Source organism: Diachasma alloeum, unplaced genomic scaffold (assembly GCF_001412515.2).
Source record: "Diachasma alloeum isolate Michigan unplaced genomic scaffold, Dall2.0 Dall_scaffold_00351, whole genome shotgun sequence".
Lineage (NCBI taxonomy): Eukaryota > Metazoa > Arthropoda > Insecta > Hymenoptera > Braconidae > Diachasma > Diachasma alloeum.
The window spans coordinates 290,159-309,556 of record NW_021680490.1 but is presented as its reverse complement, the minus strand read 5'-3'; the positions used below and the strand labels follow the sequence as shown (position 1 = coordinate 309,556).

The window sequence follows — 19,398 nt, the reverse complement described above, 5'->3', positions numbered from 1 at the left end:
CCGTAATGCCAAAAATTCTTCCAATGATTAGGTAAAATTTGGGGCAAAAAATCCCACTATTCTGTAGATATGTATATTCTGATATTAAAATACTGATATAAATATGTTATTGTTAAATATGATCCTTACGATATTCGATATGATTAATCTGGGTATATTGATGATTATTAATAGGAAAGAATCCAACATTATAAGAAAATACTCTGTAATTATTGAAATAGCGTCGAAACCAAATATGTTAAATATAAATATATATCCCGCTTGAAATTTCTATCTCATTATACTCATCATTATCATGATATAGTTTAGTCATCATTATCTTTTATATTCGTGACATTTTATGACTTTTTCACGCTTTATCATATAATATAGGTCATGTTACCATAGTGCATGGTAATCTCTCCTATAAACTATGGTAAACTTTACCAAACGACTATGGGGTCCTTTACCATAATTAATAGTACACTCTACCCTGTAACATGGTAGAGGGTACTATGCAATATAGTAATTTCTCCTATGTTCATAGGCTACATTCCCATCGACAGACTTACCAAGGCCCATAGTATGTAATATCATACCCCATAGGAATCATTACCATAGCATAGTAATGCTTCCTAAATTTTAGAAATACATACAAGTCGTAAATTTGACATGGGACTCTTTCCCATGGCTCTTCTTTCCGTGTATTAAGAACTGTGTTTTAATAATGTTGTCTTGAATTGAGAAACTTGTCCATTTGTAATTATCAAGTTTGTAATATTTTGGGAATATTAAAGGGAAATGTGAAGTCAAATCAAAGAACGTATTTGAGACAATGATTATCTAGTCTGTCAGTTTCGGAAATGATTGATCTGCATGCAAATGCATTCATTTTTGAATAAATTGATTTGATAGTTCTTGACCGTCGAATCCCTATTCCTACGCAGAGAAAGAAGTTGAAAAAAAATACTAAAATACAATTTCGCTCCACGATTACCTCCCGTACACCAAAATTTGCCTTGATTTTCTAGATATTTTTTCTAGATATATAAAAACAAACATTCTTGTTTCAAAAAATCACTCTCTTGTCGCGAGAAAATGGTTCTCTTTAGTGAAGGTGACAATATGTGATCCGACAAATCCTTTCAGAATTGTCAAAGATCAAAAGAGCATTTGATGTCGCGAGAGGTAAGAGTGTGAAAAGATTTCCTTCACTTTGTTTCTTTTTCCTCCATTCTGGGAGAATCCGATGCAGCTGCACTCCTCATTATTAATTTCCACGCAATAGTTTCCAACAAACTCGAGTGAATCGACTATGTGAGAATAGACTTGTTTGGAGAGGATGGCAACGTTCAACTAAGGGGCGGTAGCTTTTCCCACGGGAGCCTGGCAAGCACCGTCAGAGTTCCGGACGAGTCCTTTTGGGATATCCCATCCGGAGTCATCGGAAACTAGAGAGGAGTTTGGGTCGTTAATTCGATTGATTTTACTCCACCTACCCTTTTCACTCCCATCGAAAAGTTAATTGACCAATTTCAAATGGACTGCACTTCAATCATTCATCGTTGTCTCTGATGGATTTAGACCACTGATTCAAGGAATTGTTTCATTTATACCCCACACCGACTAGTGAAAAATTGGAGAGCATTCTTCTGAAATATCTCCCTTACCTTCGGAATCAGATGTGTCTGAGAGTGGTGGTTCATTGGCAACGTGTTGTCGCCCGCTGTGTAAGTTGTGCTCAATGACGGGTCGTTTGTCTTCCAGCTGTCTCCGGAAGCCTCGGTAATCATCCTGAAAAATACGTATGGTATTCCATCAGCAAATGACAAATTTATATAACAGAAATTTCACTCTTTAAAATTGGATTAAAGAGAATGACAGCTACATTGAGATGAAAAACGATCTAATATCACAAAGATAATTTCTGGCGCTGAGAATTCACAATGGGTTTTAGGCAAGAAATCATTATTCGGGATAAAGTAGGATGTTAGATGGAAAATTAATATTTTTGCGAATTGAGATAGTGTTATTGAAAGGGCAAGGAAAGTCTGAAATGAGGGGATGAGGTTCTTCCTCTCTTCTGAACTCAGCGCCATTGAGAGCAAACGTCGGTCATATTTCAGAAATATCTGGAGGTTTTTCTCTGCACGAAGTCGGCCATCTTTCAATACGAAGATGCCTGATTCATGATCCACTAGGTCGAAGCTGCCGGTATTTTTATTCATTTTCTCATCTCCTAACACCAATAGAACGATTTCTTGAACCAAGAAATTCTCGCTTCATCGTAAAGTGTTCATGTTCAAGGCATAAATACACAGAATACAACTTGCATTAATTGACTTCTAATGGATGGAACATGATCATACCGATATGTAATTGAATCGATCAATTTTGAACGTAATTATGCGCTTTCAAATTTTTCTTCCAAGTTTCAGCAGAAATTTTTCAACACTGCCTGAAAAACTCTCTCAATCTGCAATTGCTATTGATAGAATTCCCCTTTTACAAGCCATAAAACATCACTGACAGTATTATCGCCACGAACGTGAGTTAGATCTTCCAACCTATTTTATTTGTTTCCATATTACGAGAAAGCGACAACCCCAGTTTCACCCGTCTCTCGTACTCCTTTTTTCATCAAAATTCCATGAGAATTATCAATTAATTACTAACTTTTAACTGAATTGTTGTATATATGTGCAAATTTGTTTTGTGTAAATATTATGGAACATGATTTGGGCCTATAATTGATCTAGGCTGTTGAGTCTTTAATAAATCAATAACAAAAATGACAAAATTAGCCCTTTCAACAGTAATTTCCCAACACTGAATGAAAAGTCCTTTCAATCCATAATTGCTATTAATAAAAGACCTCCCTTTACAAACCATAAAACATCAATAACAGTGCTATTTCCGCGAACGTGCGTTACGGGTCTTTCAACCCATTTTATTTGTTTCCATATTACGAGAAACAATAACCCCAGCTTGTGCCCCCCAGTCCCTCATATTCCCTTTTTATTTCTGATTGTCCCAGTACATAAGCGTCTTTTATATCCGTCTACATGCCACATATACCTCCCGGCACTCTTTAAACGCCGCCTAGTTTTTCAAGGGGATCTTCACCCAGCCCTCCTCCTTCGAGGCCACACCGTCAATGATGAGATAGCACTGAAAGACACCGAGGGGTCGTGCCAGAGTAATTTTTTTCTCAGAACATCAAGTATCACACAAGAGATGATTGATTTAGCGAAAGCTTAAAGGTCAACAACGCCCTCGAGTGATCGAACACATTTTTCAAAACAATAGAGCCTCCGATGCCCTTCAACATCCAGCCTTGCATCCCTCGGTCTCTCGTAATAAGGAACTTGCATTTTTTTAAAATATTTTTCTTCCTCAAATATATGCCCCCAAGAACTCATATTTGATAAGGAAACACGCGGAAAATAGTTTAATAATTATCTATTTGCTTTTAAAAATTGCATTTTTTAAACGTCCTAAAAAGGCCTGTGACGTCAATTCACCGGAGACCGAAATTTTCGTGTAGCGCCGTCAAGCGGTTCAGTACAGCTGCTGAAATCTAGGAAAATACTCTGTACATGTATTTGGCTCCAAAATGTCAGAAAAACCGGATCGAGTGATGAAAGTTCCTTATAAATATTGTTTTGTACCAGGATGTAAAAATACAACAGTGAAAATTATGCAACTACGACTTTCGACACTTTGACACAGATTTAAACCCATAAAATCTATCAACATAGTCACGTCTACCGTTGGTAAATTCCCCAAGTACGCCTTTCAAAAATCATTTTTCAGCCCAAACTTCATTTGTTAGTGCCAATATATTTTTCTTATCCACTTTTAATAATTGTTTCAAACATAACCTCCTCGATCTATTTTGGTTGAACGTCTCGCACTTTGAGAGGCTAGAATAACTCAATAGCGCTGCTAGTAGTCGCAAGGGGAACTTGATTCCGGTGAGTTGACGTCATGACCCGAAAAAAGGGTTCAAAATTGATGCATTTTTAATCAGTTTTTACAAAATATCTAGACCACCTTTCGGAAAACTTTTTACTATAGAATGGTTCATAGACTACAAAGACTCTATTCATTTAAAAATATTCGAAAAGTGGACTCTATGCAAGTTCCCTATTTCTAGAATCAAAGTGACATTGTCTTTTAAATAAAATTATAACGTGAAATAACTTGCCTGTTGTTTCTGGAGTGTTGCAATATCACCGCAGACAGGTCCCAGTCCGGTGAGCTCAGTGTCCTTCCTTATGACCCACTCTATGAGCTCACGCAGAGACAGCAGTAGGGCATTCCAATGTTCCGCATTACTCTCGAGTCTGTTCCTGAGGGAACGAGTGAAAACAGAGTCAGTAATTGGGAGAGGATAATCGATATTTGTATGACAAACTTCGCGGTATCCGTTATGTACCACCTTTATTAGCGCAGCGATCATGCCATAACTGTGTTTATTGTACGGTTAATGTTCAATCGGGTTATTTACTGTTTATGTTTCATTAACCGGTGGGTAATGACGTCAACAGATCCCGTCGATATTTAATGAGCGAAATATCAACGGGCGAGCAGAAACTTTGGAAGTTGTATTGGTATTGGGAGGTGCTTTAATTTTTTTAATACATTCGAGGAGAAAGACTTTCTAGTTTCGCATAAATATCTCGGAATTGGAGAACTTTAGGGTAGGAAGATCTGGGGAATGAAAATCCTGGGAATAAATGCTATTTTTAATTATTTTAGGGAAATTTTCTGTAAAGATGAGAGGGAAATGGTCATTTTTAGGTATTTTTTAATGTGTGTTGGTCATTTTTAGGTATTTTTTAATACCTAAAAATGACCATTTACGGCATTAAATCGATTTCTGTTAAAATTGTGAATTTGAATTAATTTGTGACAATTCCAAACAAATGATTTTCATGGTGAAAAATGGATTGTTTATAAATTATTTATAGAAAATGCAGGTAATTTTCAAAAATTGCAATTTTGTAATTATTTCATCAATTTTCCTCCCTGTGTAACCTATAGATTTCGGTACGCTTAAATAAATTTTAAAAAAATGTTTTCCGCCAAAAGTAAATGTTCTATTTTTTTTCAAATTTTTAAAATGTTTTCTAACGGTTCAATTTCGATTGAGGTTCAAAATCAGACGTATAAAGTTAAATAATAAAATCATTGTAAAATGTCCGGAAACTTAAGGTCAAATGGTGCTCAAATGAAAGCTCTGATGTGCGACTATAAAAATAGAAAACCATTTCACTGATGAAGAAAAAATAGCCAAAGTAATTGGATATCTTTAAGAACCGAATGGTTCTTCAGAGAAGACCATTCGAACACAGTTTCTTATTCTTAGTAGAATGCCTTTTAGAACCTTGAGTTTATGCGTAATTTATGCAATAAACGTCGTATTTTATGCTTAAAATGAGTTTTTTTTTCTGCGTCGTTAATTACGGATTTATCTTATAAGTAAACGTATAAGGAAATCTGAATAGTAAATTTATAAGTAAACGTAAAATGTGGAAAAAATCGTCGTAGTTTACGAATACGAAATCGTAATTTATGCTTCAACTTCAAGCGTAAAATTCGCTTCAGAAAGCGTGAAGACGACCTCTTAAACGTAATTTTTTAGCCTTATAGAACCTTGAGTTTATACGTAATTTATGAAAAACACATTATCGTATTTTATGCTTAAAATAAAAATTTTTTCATCGTTAATTACGGATTTAGGTGACAAGTAAACGCATAAGTAAATACGTATAGTAAACTTATAAGTAAACGTAAAATACGGAAAAAATGATCGTAGTTTACGAATACGAATTCGTAATTTACGTTTCAACTTCAAGCGTAAAATACTCTGTTAAAAATTTTAGTCTGAATTTTTCATGCCAAACGCCGAACATTTTTATCGCGGTTAATTTCAGGTAATCGTGTCATTGAAAACCCAAAGAATCCATTGATTTTCTGTTCGAATGATCTGAAAAACAATAAAATACTTGTTTTTGCAGTTCAATTATTCTGTGTAAATTCAGAAAAATCAGGAAAATTCTGGAAAAAATTGAAAAATCATGTCATTTTGTTTCTGAATATTCATGTTCCATTGAAAATTCAATCAAATTGTTAAATTTCCAGCTCATTCTCACTGAAAACTCATGAACATCCTTGCATTCCACCCAAAACTTGAAATTTCATAACCATTTTTCCCCTAAATAAGATTTAATGTTACTCTCACGAGAACTGCCATCATATTTTCCCTGAAATATCTAAAAATTTCCAACAGTGTACGCTTCAGAAAGCGTAAATACGACTTCTTAAACCTATTTTTTTAGGATATTTTGTGTCTAAATTGTTCATATGACAAACACCAAAACTGCCATTTTTACATCCCAAATACATCCACTAGCAACTTGTATTTCTGTATCCCCACTGCACGCAAGGCACCATTGACAGATGCGCGGTATTCACAAACTGACAGTAAAATACATAAATGTGGATTTTGTAGGAGGCTGAGGATATAACGTTTGGGATTTAGATTAATATTGCACCATTGTCGGGGCTGTTGCAGTTGAGTGATATAGATGGTCGGTGGGTAAAAGTGGCTGGATTCTCCTACTATCGCCGAGTAGCAGCCTCGACCTCGGGATATATTGCAGTTATTGTAACATCGATGAAAGTCTTGAGGAATCTAGCAACTTGTATTTCTGTATCTGCTTCTGCACCTGGGATGATATATAACCCCCTCCCCCCTTCCTCTCGCTGGTTCAAAATAAAGAAAACTATCACAATAGATGTTGCCCGGAGGCACTTGTGTTGCCAAGAAAAAGCATTTGATGATGATTGTGAAAGCATGGATTCACAATAACTCAAAATCTCCGATAATCAATTGGCCAATGGATACCATCAATAACCTTTATCAATGATGTTATCAACTGACGATAATTGAGATGGATTGAAGTGGACGTAACTCCTAGCGGCTTATAAATACCTGAGGATCATCGGGGAGAACATCTGGCGCAAAGACAGCAGTAATTCTTGAACATATATACATTAGAATATACGCATGAGCCCTAGAAATTGCGAGGGGCAAGGGAATTCTCTGGGGCTAGCGGATTGCGGTATACACGCTTGCGCCAAGATTTCCCTTTAACACAAACTACCGCTGCCGGATCTTCCGGATTAAGTCTAAGCTACGCCTTATCATACTTAAAGCCGGTATTACTCTATGTACAGGTACATTATACATATCGGATCGGCGTTTGGGTTAACAAGATACTGCTGTCAATAAATTTTACGATCATCGGTGCGATTGGAAAACAGTTTACAATGGTTGAAAAAAATTTAGACAGAAAACTGTTGCAAAGAACTTGTCCTTCTTCCCTTTGCATTGCTAGATGGAGAATTCTGTATCTGCTATTAATCAATTTGGAGGTCCATTGAATTTTCAGTCGTAATACGCCGAGAGCTTCAAAATGATCGGGTACACGGAGGGAAATTTTTAATAAAAATTATCCTACCGTTCTATAAAAGTGTATCATGAGTCATCGTTGCCTCATTTCTATCCCGAAATTTAGTTGGATGTGATGTTCAATTTCCGCGACGGATTGGGAATTCTAGATCTCATTGACATATCAGTGATAATCTAACATGGAAAACCCAATTCAGTAGCGAAGCGGTAAACCGAGTCAAGTCGATTTTGACTTTTGGTCAGTTTTCGATGAATATCTCAGAATCTAAAAGAGATAGCAAAATTTTCCTCATAACCATTTTTATAGCCCTCAATTGATCCTATAAAAAAGGTCATGACAACAATTTTTCTATCTCTTTTAGATTCCGAGATATTCATAAAAAACTGGCCAATGGTCAAAATCGACTTAACCCGGTTTATCGCTTCGCTAGTGAATTATCCTGAATTTCCAAGCTGAATGAGAGATTCCACGAACGATTTGATCTTAAACTGAATTCAAATTTTAAACATTGAGAATTCAAACGCAACTATTGCTCAATTTTAAAAAAATTTCCAACAGTGGATACTCAAACCCACCCCTACTATTTTCTGCGAGCATGTTCCAGCGCTTCAGCTTGCCACCATACTGCTGTCAATGTTGGGAATGTGAATTGGAAACCATTTCACAATTGAGGTTTCGATTTTTAACACTTCACCGCAACACAAATGTCCCCGGTTTGAATAGACTTTTGATTTGACATTGCAATCCAATGAAAAAGAATTGAATCACATCGTTGTCCAAATGGAATGCCCATCGCCAATAGTATTCGATTCAAAATCAATGATCTCAATTTACCGATGCATTTGACCGTACGAAATTCATGTAACATAGCTTATCAACAAACGAAAGAGCTTTCATAAACACGTGTGGGGGGTTGAGGAAATTGAAAAATTCAGTGTGGCATTTGCGTTTATTCGCGTTTGCCTCGTTTCAGAATGCAAATGAAGTATCGTTCAAAGGCAGCGAGGAATGCCATGCACGAAATTCCAAAGCTTTCATAGTTAATCGGCGGCGTGTACTACAGGATTCCGAATACCACGCGGTCGAAGTTCAAATAGTTCATTCTCCCGTGAATTAAATGCTCACGTATCAGAAAAATGCCTGCTCCCGCCAATTTGTGGCGTCTCAGAAATCCTGCAAAGATACTTTGAATTGAATCCCACGATATGCATACCTAATTGCCATGCTTTTCGCCTTCAAATGATGCCACCTCTGATTCATTTCATCCAGTCTACGTTGCAGCATAACAGCGTCATCCTGACTAGCTAATGAACCCAGGAGTTTACGTCCTGTTCCATTTAGTGAAGTGTAAACATCTCTATGTGTCTCGATTTCAGACTGCAGGTCCTGCAACAAGAATTACAACATGACATCACCATTTTGCATAATCATATTTCACATTTGTGAATAGTAAATTCTCATTCGCAACTGAACAACTAGAGTCCACAAATGGACGTTGGCAAAACATTTCGCCAATGTCGTTATTCATATTTACTGACTACGACGTACATCGGTGAAACTGTGACAGATTGATCAGTGATATTATGCAACATCTATTTCTGGGGGTGGGGAGAAAAATCAAAGCACTCGATGCTTTTCGATGCGACACGGTTGTCAGACAGAATCGATACTCCACTGATGCGACAGCGTCAATTTTCCTTTTTTTCCAGCTTCCGCACTCTGCGGTTGGGTGATAAAACTGCAAAGACCGAGGGGAAGAAGAGGTGGATAACCCAATGAATTATTCACCCAAATCTAAACCTCCCGGTGCATAACCACCGTAACATACATGTCTACCAGCTTTCGTATATTCCACGAGTTATTGGATTCTTCGGAAAAACTGGGAATGCGTTTATTTTACCTGTTCGAAGTGGAAGAGATCAGCGATCAGTGTCTAGGATATGTCGATGTAGCTTGTTGAGATTGATAAGAACATTCTATTATGATCAATTGGAAGGTTTTAATGGAGATTAATAAGATGCTGTTGACTTCAAATTAGAATCAATGAGAAGAAGAATGGTTAAGGTCAACAAATGAAATTGAATTGAGGGTAATTGAATTAAAGAGGCTATAGTGGCAAATTTGATCAGAGATGAACTTGTGATAATTTGACCCGTATTTGACCCATCAATGATATCCGAAATGGAGTTATAATCAACTGATTAATTTCAACGAAAAGGTTTCTATTAAGATTGATCAAGACTCCTTAAATTAAATCAATGAAAAGCTTTCAATTCAAGCAGCTGGAGAGTTTTGAGAAAGATTAATAAAAATACTTTCTATTGATTAAGAACTTTGCATTGAGATCAATAGAAAACTTTCAATTAAGATGAAGGCAAAAGTTTCAGTTGAGGACGATAAAATCCCTTTTTAGGAATGAATCTGGCAAATTACACTTCTTCGGAGTAAAATTTGCACAACATACAGGAAATTTAGCCCCCGAACAAAATAATCTAATTACACTGTTGGAAATTTGAAGAAGAGGTGGATAATCCAATAAGCTGTTCACTTAAATCTAAACCTCCCGGTTTATAACCACCGTAACATACATGTTTACCAGCTTTCGGATATTCCACGAGTTATTGGATTTGTCGGAAAAGTAGGGGATACTCTTGTGTCACCTGTTCGAAGTGGAAGAGATCAGCGAGCAGTGTCTAGGATATGTAGATGTAGCTCAATATTTGAGTGAACAGCTTTTAATTGAGATTGACAAGAAGCTTTCCATTACGATCAATTGAAAGGTTCTAATGGAGATTGATAAGACGCTCTTGATCAAGTTATAAGTATCTTTCGATTATTACCAACGAAAGACTTCAAATTAGGATCAATGAGAAGCTATGGGTCAAGATGAACAAAGAGATTGAATTGACGATAATTGAATTAAAGAAGCTAATGGCAAATTTTATTCAGTAGTGAATCTGTGACCATTTGACTCGTCAGTAATACCCGAGATGAAGTTATAATCAACTGATTAATTTTAACCAAAAGGTTTTCATTAAGATCGATGAAAACTCCTTAAATTCAATCAAAGAATATGAATGAATCAATGAATAAAACTATTAAAAAAACTTTCTATTAAGATTGATTAAAAGCTTCGCATCAACATCAATAGAAATCTTTCAATTACGATGAAGGCAAAACTTTCAGTAGAGGCAGATAAAAACCCTTTTTAAAAATGAATCTGCCCAACATAAAGGAAATTCAGCCCCCGAACAAAATAATTTAAGCACCCTGTTGGAAATTTGACGAAGAAGTGAGTAATCCAATGAATTATTCAGCCAAATCTAAATCTCCCGGTGGTGCATATCCACCGTAACATGCATGACTACCAGCTTGCGTATATCCCATGAGTTATTGGATTTTTCGGAAAAAAACTGGGGATACTCTTATTTTACCTGTTCGAAGTAGAAGAGATCAGTGAGCAGTGTGTAGGATATGTAGATGTAGCGTGCATCCTCAAAATACGCTGGTCGATAGAGTCGGAGGGTGGCACGACCTCGGGGCCAAGTGCCCCCCCTTGTCTGACCACCGCGATAATCCACCTTAATTATCTCATCCGATGCTTCATCATTATCCTCGTATCACCACTGATCAGGGTCGTATGCGCGGATACTATCTCTTCCGTTTGCGCATTTTTCAACACTTGTTGACATTGGTCGGGATATTAAACGGATATTAAACATTGTTGTCGGGAATACTGAATCCTTCACTTGGGTGAGTTTCTGGTCAAGATTGATTGGGGCAATTAGCAAATGCACGGTTTCATCTTGAAATGACCAGTCAGTTGGGCTCAACCAATCTACGTAGCTATGGGAAATTGAACGAGATGGAAGGTATAATCAGCTGATTCGGGGGAAATTCGTGGGCACTACTTTGGTGTGTTGGGTCATCGAATTTTCGGCTCAGGGGAAAAGTCTTGCGTTTGGATTTGAGTGATAGGGGGGTTGGGGTAAAGTGGACTATGCTCAATTGGTGATATTTCTGATAAAATGGGACAACTTAGATGAGTGAGGTCTTGTTTCAAAGCTTGGATATTATTCTTCATTCAATTGGGGGATGGGTATTTTAAATCGAAGATGATTCTTTTGTATCAGGCCGGGTTGTAGCAAGCCCTCCTAAGTGTAATATAAAGGTCAGGCACTAAGGGTCAGAATATAAGGGTCAAAAAGTGGAGGTTAAAAAATGAGGGTCAGAATATTAGGGTGAAAATATTAGGGTCAGAATATAAAAGTAAAAAAAGTGGGTGTCAGGCAATGAGGGTCTAAATATAAGTCATATATTATGCTTGATCATCGTTTTTAGCCCTTATATGACCCTTAAAGCGTGAAGAAATACTTTTCAAAATGAAGTAATAATTTTCAAAATGAAAAAAGTTGGGGAATTTCACTGTCATTCCTCACTTTTCCCCACCGATAAAACCGTTTGGATCGTGATGTTAGTCTTCATTGAGATGTGGCTTAACCCCTCAGTAGGCGCGCTCTTTTTAGTATCTCACTCGCACTGCCAAGACGTCCTATAGGTTGACTAGCGTTACGTGAGAGAAATGCTCATAGTGCGCCTACTGACGGGTTAATTATGAGTTCATGTACTTGTGGGTGTACTTCGGAATTATTCCAGCAGGAATTACCAAACTGCCGTGATGATAGCACCATCGATAATGCTCGATTTGCTTGATCAACGTTGCGTGCTTGTAATGAGGCAAATGGAATGGCTGGCGGTGGTTAACGAGAAAGGAATGATCAATTCAATGATCTATTGCAGGCTGGGGGTATGAATGACTCATGACGGGCGATTCGTCATTATCATTGATTATTACCAGGGCTAGTTGGGATGAATGGGTCATCGTGGACAAAATACGGAGGAGAATTAGGGAATGCGACTGCCTCGCTGCGAGAGGTCTAGGGAGGGAAGATGAGAGGCTGAAAATTGTTCTGTGATTGAGAACAATACTGACAATTTTAGGGAAAAATTTTCTGAATAGCAATAATTTTCGTTCTACACAGTTAGAAGATTACCCTTGAAACTTCAAGCGGAAAATCTTGAAATTTTCAACGACTCATTCACGTGAAATTTCCATGCATTTTGTTACTGAAAAATCAGTTAATTTCTAATCAGTAAATCGCATTCAGTATCAATGTCCTGAAAATTCAAGAATATGTTTACTAGAATTTCCTGGTTTTCTATTCATTTTCAGGGAACAATGGAACTGAACTTTACAGTTCTCTCTGATTTTTCCACGAAATTCAAAATTTTCAGGGACTCAGTAATTAAATTTGATAAAAAATTCCGCAAAGTTTACAGGAAATTTCAGGCCAAAATTTTTAACAATGCAAATGAAATCTCAAACGTTCGACTATAAAAGTGGAAAAGCATTTCACTGGAGAAAAAACAGCTAAACTACTTGGATATCCTTAATGTTGAATTGAACCTCAACTTCCTAAACAAGAGAATTCGAATGCATCTGTTACTTAATTTTCAAAAGATTTCAGTGAGCACAACCATTCCCCATTCAATCCTGAAAGATGCACAGAGAAAACCAATTTCTGCTTTCCGGAATGAACACCAAACCTGCGCAACCCATTCTCCCCATTATTTCCATTGACCAATAAAAAATCGTCTCAAAAAAACAGAAACCTCCTCTGATATCCCGGACTATTTGCTTCCCATTTCAATCTCAGCGAGTTGTGAAATTCAGATATTCCAACTGGAAACTAAAAGCTCCTTCCCCCGCATGTCCGAGCCCACTCTAATGAATTCCCAGGATGCGGAACGTCATTATAATACCCCTTTGTTAACCCGTGAAAATCCGGCAAAATGTCGAAAACTCCTCAAGAACTTGGGGAAACTTTCTGGAGTATTGGCTGCGAGGAGCGATAAAAAAACGTCGGAGAGTGGAAATTACGGGAGTTTCGGGTCCTCGTAGAAAGGCTACTTGAGGAGGGTCCAGGCCTCCGCGGTACGTCCATACGAGGAATTCGTGGAATGCTGTTGAGGCAATAAAGCCCAGGTGGAAGGCAACGCAGTGGCTCAAAGTTTTCGGCCGTGTCTCTCCACGTGAACGACCACGTTATCCAGTGTGTCGACTTCCAACATTGGGAGTTTGGAGGGGCTGTGGGTGGTATTCATCGGATCTGAGGTGAGTAAAAGCCCAGAGTGAGAGACCATTGGTGAGTCAGCCAAGCGTCACCAAGTCGAAGACATGAATATTTATCACGAGTCGGTACGTACTTCTCAGTGGCACGACTGGTTATACACAGTGTAACCGAAGCCCACAGTGTTGTACACCCCCTTGGTTTCCAACCTCTCCAGTGTCCTCTCAGTCCCTCGGAAGCCTTTCTCTCTCGTTGCCAACGCCAAAGTGCCACTGAGGTACAGTATGACATTAAGCTACATGTGCTAGACTGTGTTGGTGAAGCTGAGTGAAAATCCAGGGTGGTTATATGTGAACCCTGGTGTATGCATTCATACTCCTCATTACCACCGTAACTAAGCACTGTTCGCATGATGGCTTGCACCCGCAGCGCACTCACAAGATGAGGATCGAGAGCAGTGGAGGGAGGTTTTCGGCGGGCGAAGCAACTTGCGTGCGGCTAACGGAAGCCCTTTCGACATTGTCGCCCTTTTTCTGAGGCTCTCGCTTGGAGGAGGGAGAATGCAGGAGGGAAACGGGAACGGTAATGATGCTTTGGGGATACTTTATCGTTATGCTGGGTGGCGGAGGTTTAGTCGGGAAATGGGCGCGGGGCATTATTATGAGGGCATTATTTAGTCTCGGGCGAGTTCTTCGGATTAATTAGAAGGGGGTAGGTTTAGTAATATTGATGTTTTTAATTTAAAAAATTGTGGTTTAACAGTAGTTTTACACCTATACTGGTTAAAATTTTCGTCTGAATTTTTCGTGCCAAATTCCGAAAAATTTTATCGTGTTCACGTTACACTGAAATTTCAGGAAATCTTGTCATTGAAAAATCAAATGTTCCGTTCATTTTCTGTTCAAATGATCTGGAAATCAATAAAATACTTGATTTTTTACTTCAATTATTCTGTAAAAATTCAGAAAAATCAGAAACATTCAGGGACAAATTGAAAATTCATGCAATTTTGTTTCTGAATATTCATGTTCCGCTGAAAATTTAATCAAGTTGTGAAATTTCCATCTCACTCCCACCGAAAACTCATGAATTTCCGTGAATTCTACTTGAAATTGAAGTTGAAACTTGAAATTTCATAACCATTTTGTCCCTAAATCCAATGCACTGTCACTGTCATTAGATTGACTATATTATCTTCCACGAAATTAAAAAAAAAAACAGTGTTAGAAAAATAGAAGATCTTGTCATTTTTAACATAAATCTAATATCTAGTGAAATTGGAAATTTCAGGCAATTACTTTTCTGAATTTTTGATTCACTGAAAACTAAATTGAATGTAATGTGGAATTTCCACGATTTGGTCTTGAATTCATGTTTACAACATTGGAAATTGTACAAATGCAGCTACTACTTCATTTGTACGATTTGTTTTGGTAGATTTTGTATATTTTAGAATGTTTAGTGAAATTGTAATTTCAGGTCTGCATGACAGTGAAAATTATTGAGGATTCGGAAAAATCAGGCAACTATTTTACTGAATTTGTGATTTGCAGAATTTTTACAATGAGATTAAAAATTCCAAATATCATTAAAATATTAATGATTGCTTCACATGAAAAAAAAAAGATGTTCCCCCATTTCCCCCATCAAAAAATATATTTTCAAAAACATCTAATCTGAGCCAATTCCATATATTTTTCAAATTTGTAAAGAATATATGAAAATGTAAAATGCAAAATGTATGTTTTATATATTTTTTTATGTAAATTGAACCAATTTCAGATATTTTTTAATATAATTTAATTTTTAACGGAATTTATTGCAAGAAATTTACAAACAGCAAAAAAAAAAATTTCTTACAATAGGCCATCGCCCGAGGGCCTTCAGCCAAGTGTTTTCATAAGTACATAGTATGCAGTAATAATTTGTTTTTTTTTAAATATATTTTTAAAAATATAAAATTTTCCATGTGGGTTGGTCCTGAAACATACGACTAACCGAGGCCCCCCTTTCAACACTGTCGCTCTTGTTCTGAGGTTTTCTCTTGGCACAGAAAGAATGGAAAAAGGAGAAATGAACAGTTATGATGCTTTTGGGATATTTTATCCGTACCCTGTATGGCGGAGGTTTATTCTGTGAATGTTTAACACGGTTAGGGAGAATACAGAGCGCATTATCCAGTCTTGGGGGTTATTCAGATAAATTAGAAGGGTTTTAGCTTTGGTTTTTAGGGAAAAATGCGGGATCGCTTTCGCTGGGGCATTGTCTCGGGGTTTTTGGTGCACGGCGCACTTTGTGGAGACTTTTGTTTGATGCTTTTTAATAGCGGCGGGGAGCGGTGGGAGGGAAGGGTTCAGGTGCGAATGTTCGATATTTACAAAGCTTTTTTTGCATTATTGTCGAACACGGGGTTCGTATATGGAAACGACATTTGCGGGGTTTACGACGGTATGAAAATGCGCTGTAGGAAAGAGGTAGAGGAAATATGGGGATAATATTTGCAGGTTTCTGTATCTATAGGGACGCTGGTGGTGTGAATATGTTATTCTCTGTTTGAGGGATTTTTTTTTGCTCGAGGAGGAGATGAGGGTGAAGTTTGCGATTGGTTCAATTGGAACGGTGGGAACATTTCGGATTTGCCTTAAATTACGGAAAAATTCCTAGATGCAATGTCAACAAAATTTTTCCCCGAAATTTCTGGATAGTTTTGGAAATTTCTATTCGTTCAAAATTTATAATTTCCTGGAAAAATCCGTGAAAACTGTAAATTCAAGTTTAATTATGTAACGTGACATTTTCGTATGGGGGTTTAAAATGCCTATTACCTTCGCCCTTCTTCACGATCATTTTTCTGGGCCCTCAAAGACGCGTAATTACTAATCCTTACTAATAAACGGAACCGATAACTCTAACCGGAAATAAGCCACTCGGAAGTGGATAAGGGACTCTCACTCTCTCGCTCTTGGATTCTTACATCCCCACATGTTCGTTACAATTATTCCGGAAAACAGACATCAACATAATCGAAATTTTGAATTACAGTTAAATTTGGAATAAGTCAATTGTTAATATTACTCACCAATTTTTTTATTTAAAAATAACCATCAATTTAAATTTCAAATTCCGAATTATTTTCCAATCATCAACTTAAATATTCAAATTCGAATTATTTTATCAACCAATAATTGAGAAATTAAATTCCCAATTATTATATTAATTTTCAAATTTCTATTACGATAAATAAATTTAAATTACTATAAGGTGCAAGTTCTCATAATATTACTAAAAGTAATGATTGATGCCGATCTATGTCGCGAAATTAATGAAAAATCTGGGAAATTCAGAGAAATCTCTCCTTGATTCCTGATTCTTCTAAAATTTCAAGGAATTCCGTGAAAATTCCTAGAGTTGTGAGAATTTTCAATGAATTTGGCAGTAAATATTGATTTTCCTTTGAAAATTCGTGTAAATTGTGGAATTTCCGTCTTTCAGGCGCAAAAAAATTAGACTACTTGAATGTTCAGAGAAACTTGAAATTCTATTGCATTCTTCTCCTTAAATGGAATTCAAGGTCTTTCTGGAAAATTCAACCATTTTTTTAACAGCATCTGAAGTACTCACTTATGCACTGTTAACATTTTTTGCTGTAATTTCAGCTATAGTTCTTGGAAATTTTAATAACATTATAATTCCCCTGAAATTTCAAGAACTGTAGTCATTGAAAATTCAAAATAGCATAGAAAAACCGATGGAAAATGTTCAATTATTCCGTGAAAATTTATGGAACTCAGACAAAATTCAGGCACTAAACAACATATTTTAGAATTTTTAATCGATCTGAAATTCAGCATAATTTACACGGAGAAAAAAGTCAGTGAAAAATGACCGAACAAGTCAAGTAATCGTGGAGCTAATTTTCACATCTCCTGACACAAAAGAAAGATTTCTTGTCCCAAGCGAATTGACCTCAAGAGATGGTACATTTGTCTCAACAAATTAATTTCGTGATATCAAGTATTTTTATTCCTCTCAATGTCGGAATACATTCTTTAATTGTGGGTAGGATCTTTGGGCACGGATCGACGATACCCCGCTATGCTAATTAATGTGTTTATTAAATATAATTGGAGGACGGTGGGTCCTGGTTAAATGGGACGGTTCAACTCCGATGCCTTGGACGAATTCATTTGGCGGAGTGCCAGGTTTCGCAGGCTGTTTTATTCTTCTGGAGCGAGGGTTCTTGTTTGCTGGGGTAATTCATGGGGTACAATTATTCTGATGATTTGAATGAATGTTTTGAGCAATGGTAATTGCGGGAGGAATATTTCTTTAGTTGAGAACATGCTGTCTTTAATTTATAAATAATTTTTCCGGTTTGAGAACAACGGGTTGAGCTCACATACAAAAGCTCATTTTTTTTATCAAACTGCATTAACTATCCTTCGATTAAGTATAATTTCCTTCCAATTTTTGGGGAAAGTTTCCACTATAAAAACTAGTGTCTTCAAGACCTCTTAATTTAAAATTTCATCCCCATTCAGTCATTTAAATTACTTTTTGCACAGAATTATTAGTTTTTTAAACATTCGTTGTTTACAAATAGCGAATTATAAACATTTGTTATTTATAACGAATTCGTTATTCGAGGGCATTCGTTGTTTATAGATAATAATAATAATTGAAATTGTTTAAACTCTCGAAAACCTAATTTTTTAAGGCATGAAATCGATTTCTAGTACAATTCTGAATATGCATAAGTCTGTAATTAAAAAAAGTTGCAATTATCATTGTATACTATTAGAAAATACTATTGAAATTTCAAGTGAAACAGCTTGAAATTTTTAACGACAAAATTATATGAAATTTCAGTCGATTTCTCCATTGGCGAATCTGTTAATTTCCTGAATATTCAAGTAATTGTCGATTTTCAGGTCCATATCGCACTAAAAACATTGAAAATTTTGAACATTCAGGCAACAACTTTTCTGAATTCTCAATCTATTGAAAATTGAATTGCATATCATGTTCAATTTTCACGATGAGTTTGGAAATTCAAGTTTTCATTGAAAAATCAATGATTATTTGACATAAAAAACCCCATTTTCTTGAATTTTCCAGATGAATGAGAAATTTAGTGAACATTGATTTGAAATTGAATTCAACCTCACAACATCGAAAAGTCACATGACGCTGTGACTGAAATTTCAAGAAATGTTTAACAGTGCAAACTGTCCGGAAACTTAGGGTGAAATAGGGCTGAAATGAAAGCTCTGACGTACGACTAAAAAAGTAGAAGAGCATTTCATTGAAAAAAAAATCGCCAAAGTACTTGGATATCCTTAATGCAAAAACCAATTGTACAAAATCTCTTGACGAAAGTTTTTTATTCTCACTGTAAGACATTTGTTCCTCTAAATTTTCGAGCCATGAGTTTTTTTGATACAAGTAAAGACGTGCTCCTCAAAAACCTTTTTTTCTCACTACGATATCAGCTCGTTCATTTCCTCAGTGTGCTAAACCAAATATAATCCACATAATGAGCAGCCTCCACGACGACGCTGAAATCCATCCCGGCATTCATGAAAAACAAAGAGAAACTTTGTTGAAAGCCATCGAGTATAATAAACGCCCATGTCAGAATTCTCCAATTACTTCACCCATCAATTCCCGTTGATTGTTCAAGTCCAGCATTATTCATTCAGCTATTGATCCGTTGATTTGTGTACACTGGGAGCATCTCACGTGGCTCATTAGACTCATTAACGGAACTGTCAGTTGTCCAGGGGGGGGGGGGCCTGGAAAGC

At 36.6% G+C, this 19,398-nt stretch overlaps 1 protein-coding gene across 1 annotated transcript in view; it reads right to left on the bottom strand.

Annotated features, from left to right (window-relative positions):
- The window catches only part of LOC107040970 (dystrophin, isoforms A/C/F/G/H), a 332,601-nt gene that overhangs the window by 50,665 nt on the left and 262,538 nt on the right, over positions 1-19,398 (bottom strand). Inside the window, exons 27-29 of the mRNA XM_015261308.1 lie at positions 8,677-8,849; positions 4,190-4,334; positions 1,650-1,773 (exon numbers count right to left, since the gene is read on the bottom strand). Coding sequence (XP_015116794.1) covers positions 1,650-1,773; positions 4,190-4,334; positions 8,677-8,849 — 442 coding nt within the window. The remainder of the gene's footprint in view (positions 1-1,649; positions 1,774-4,189; positions 4,335-8,676; positions 8,850-19,398) is intronic.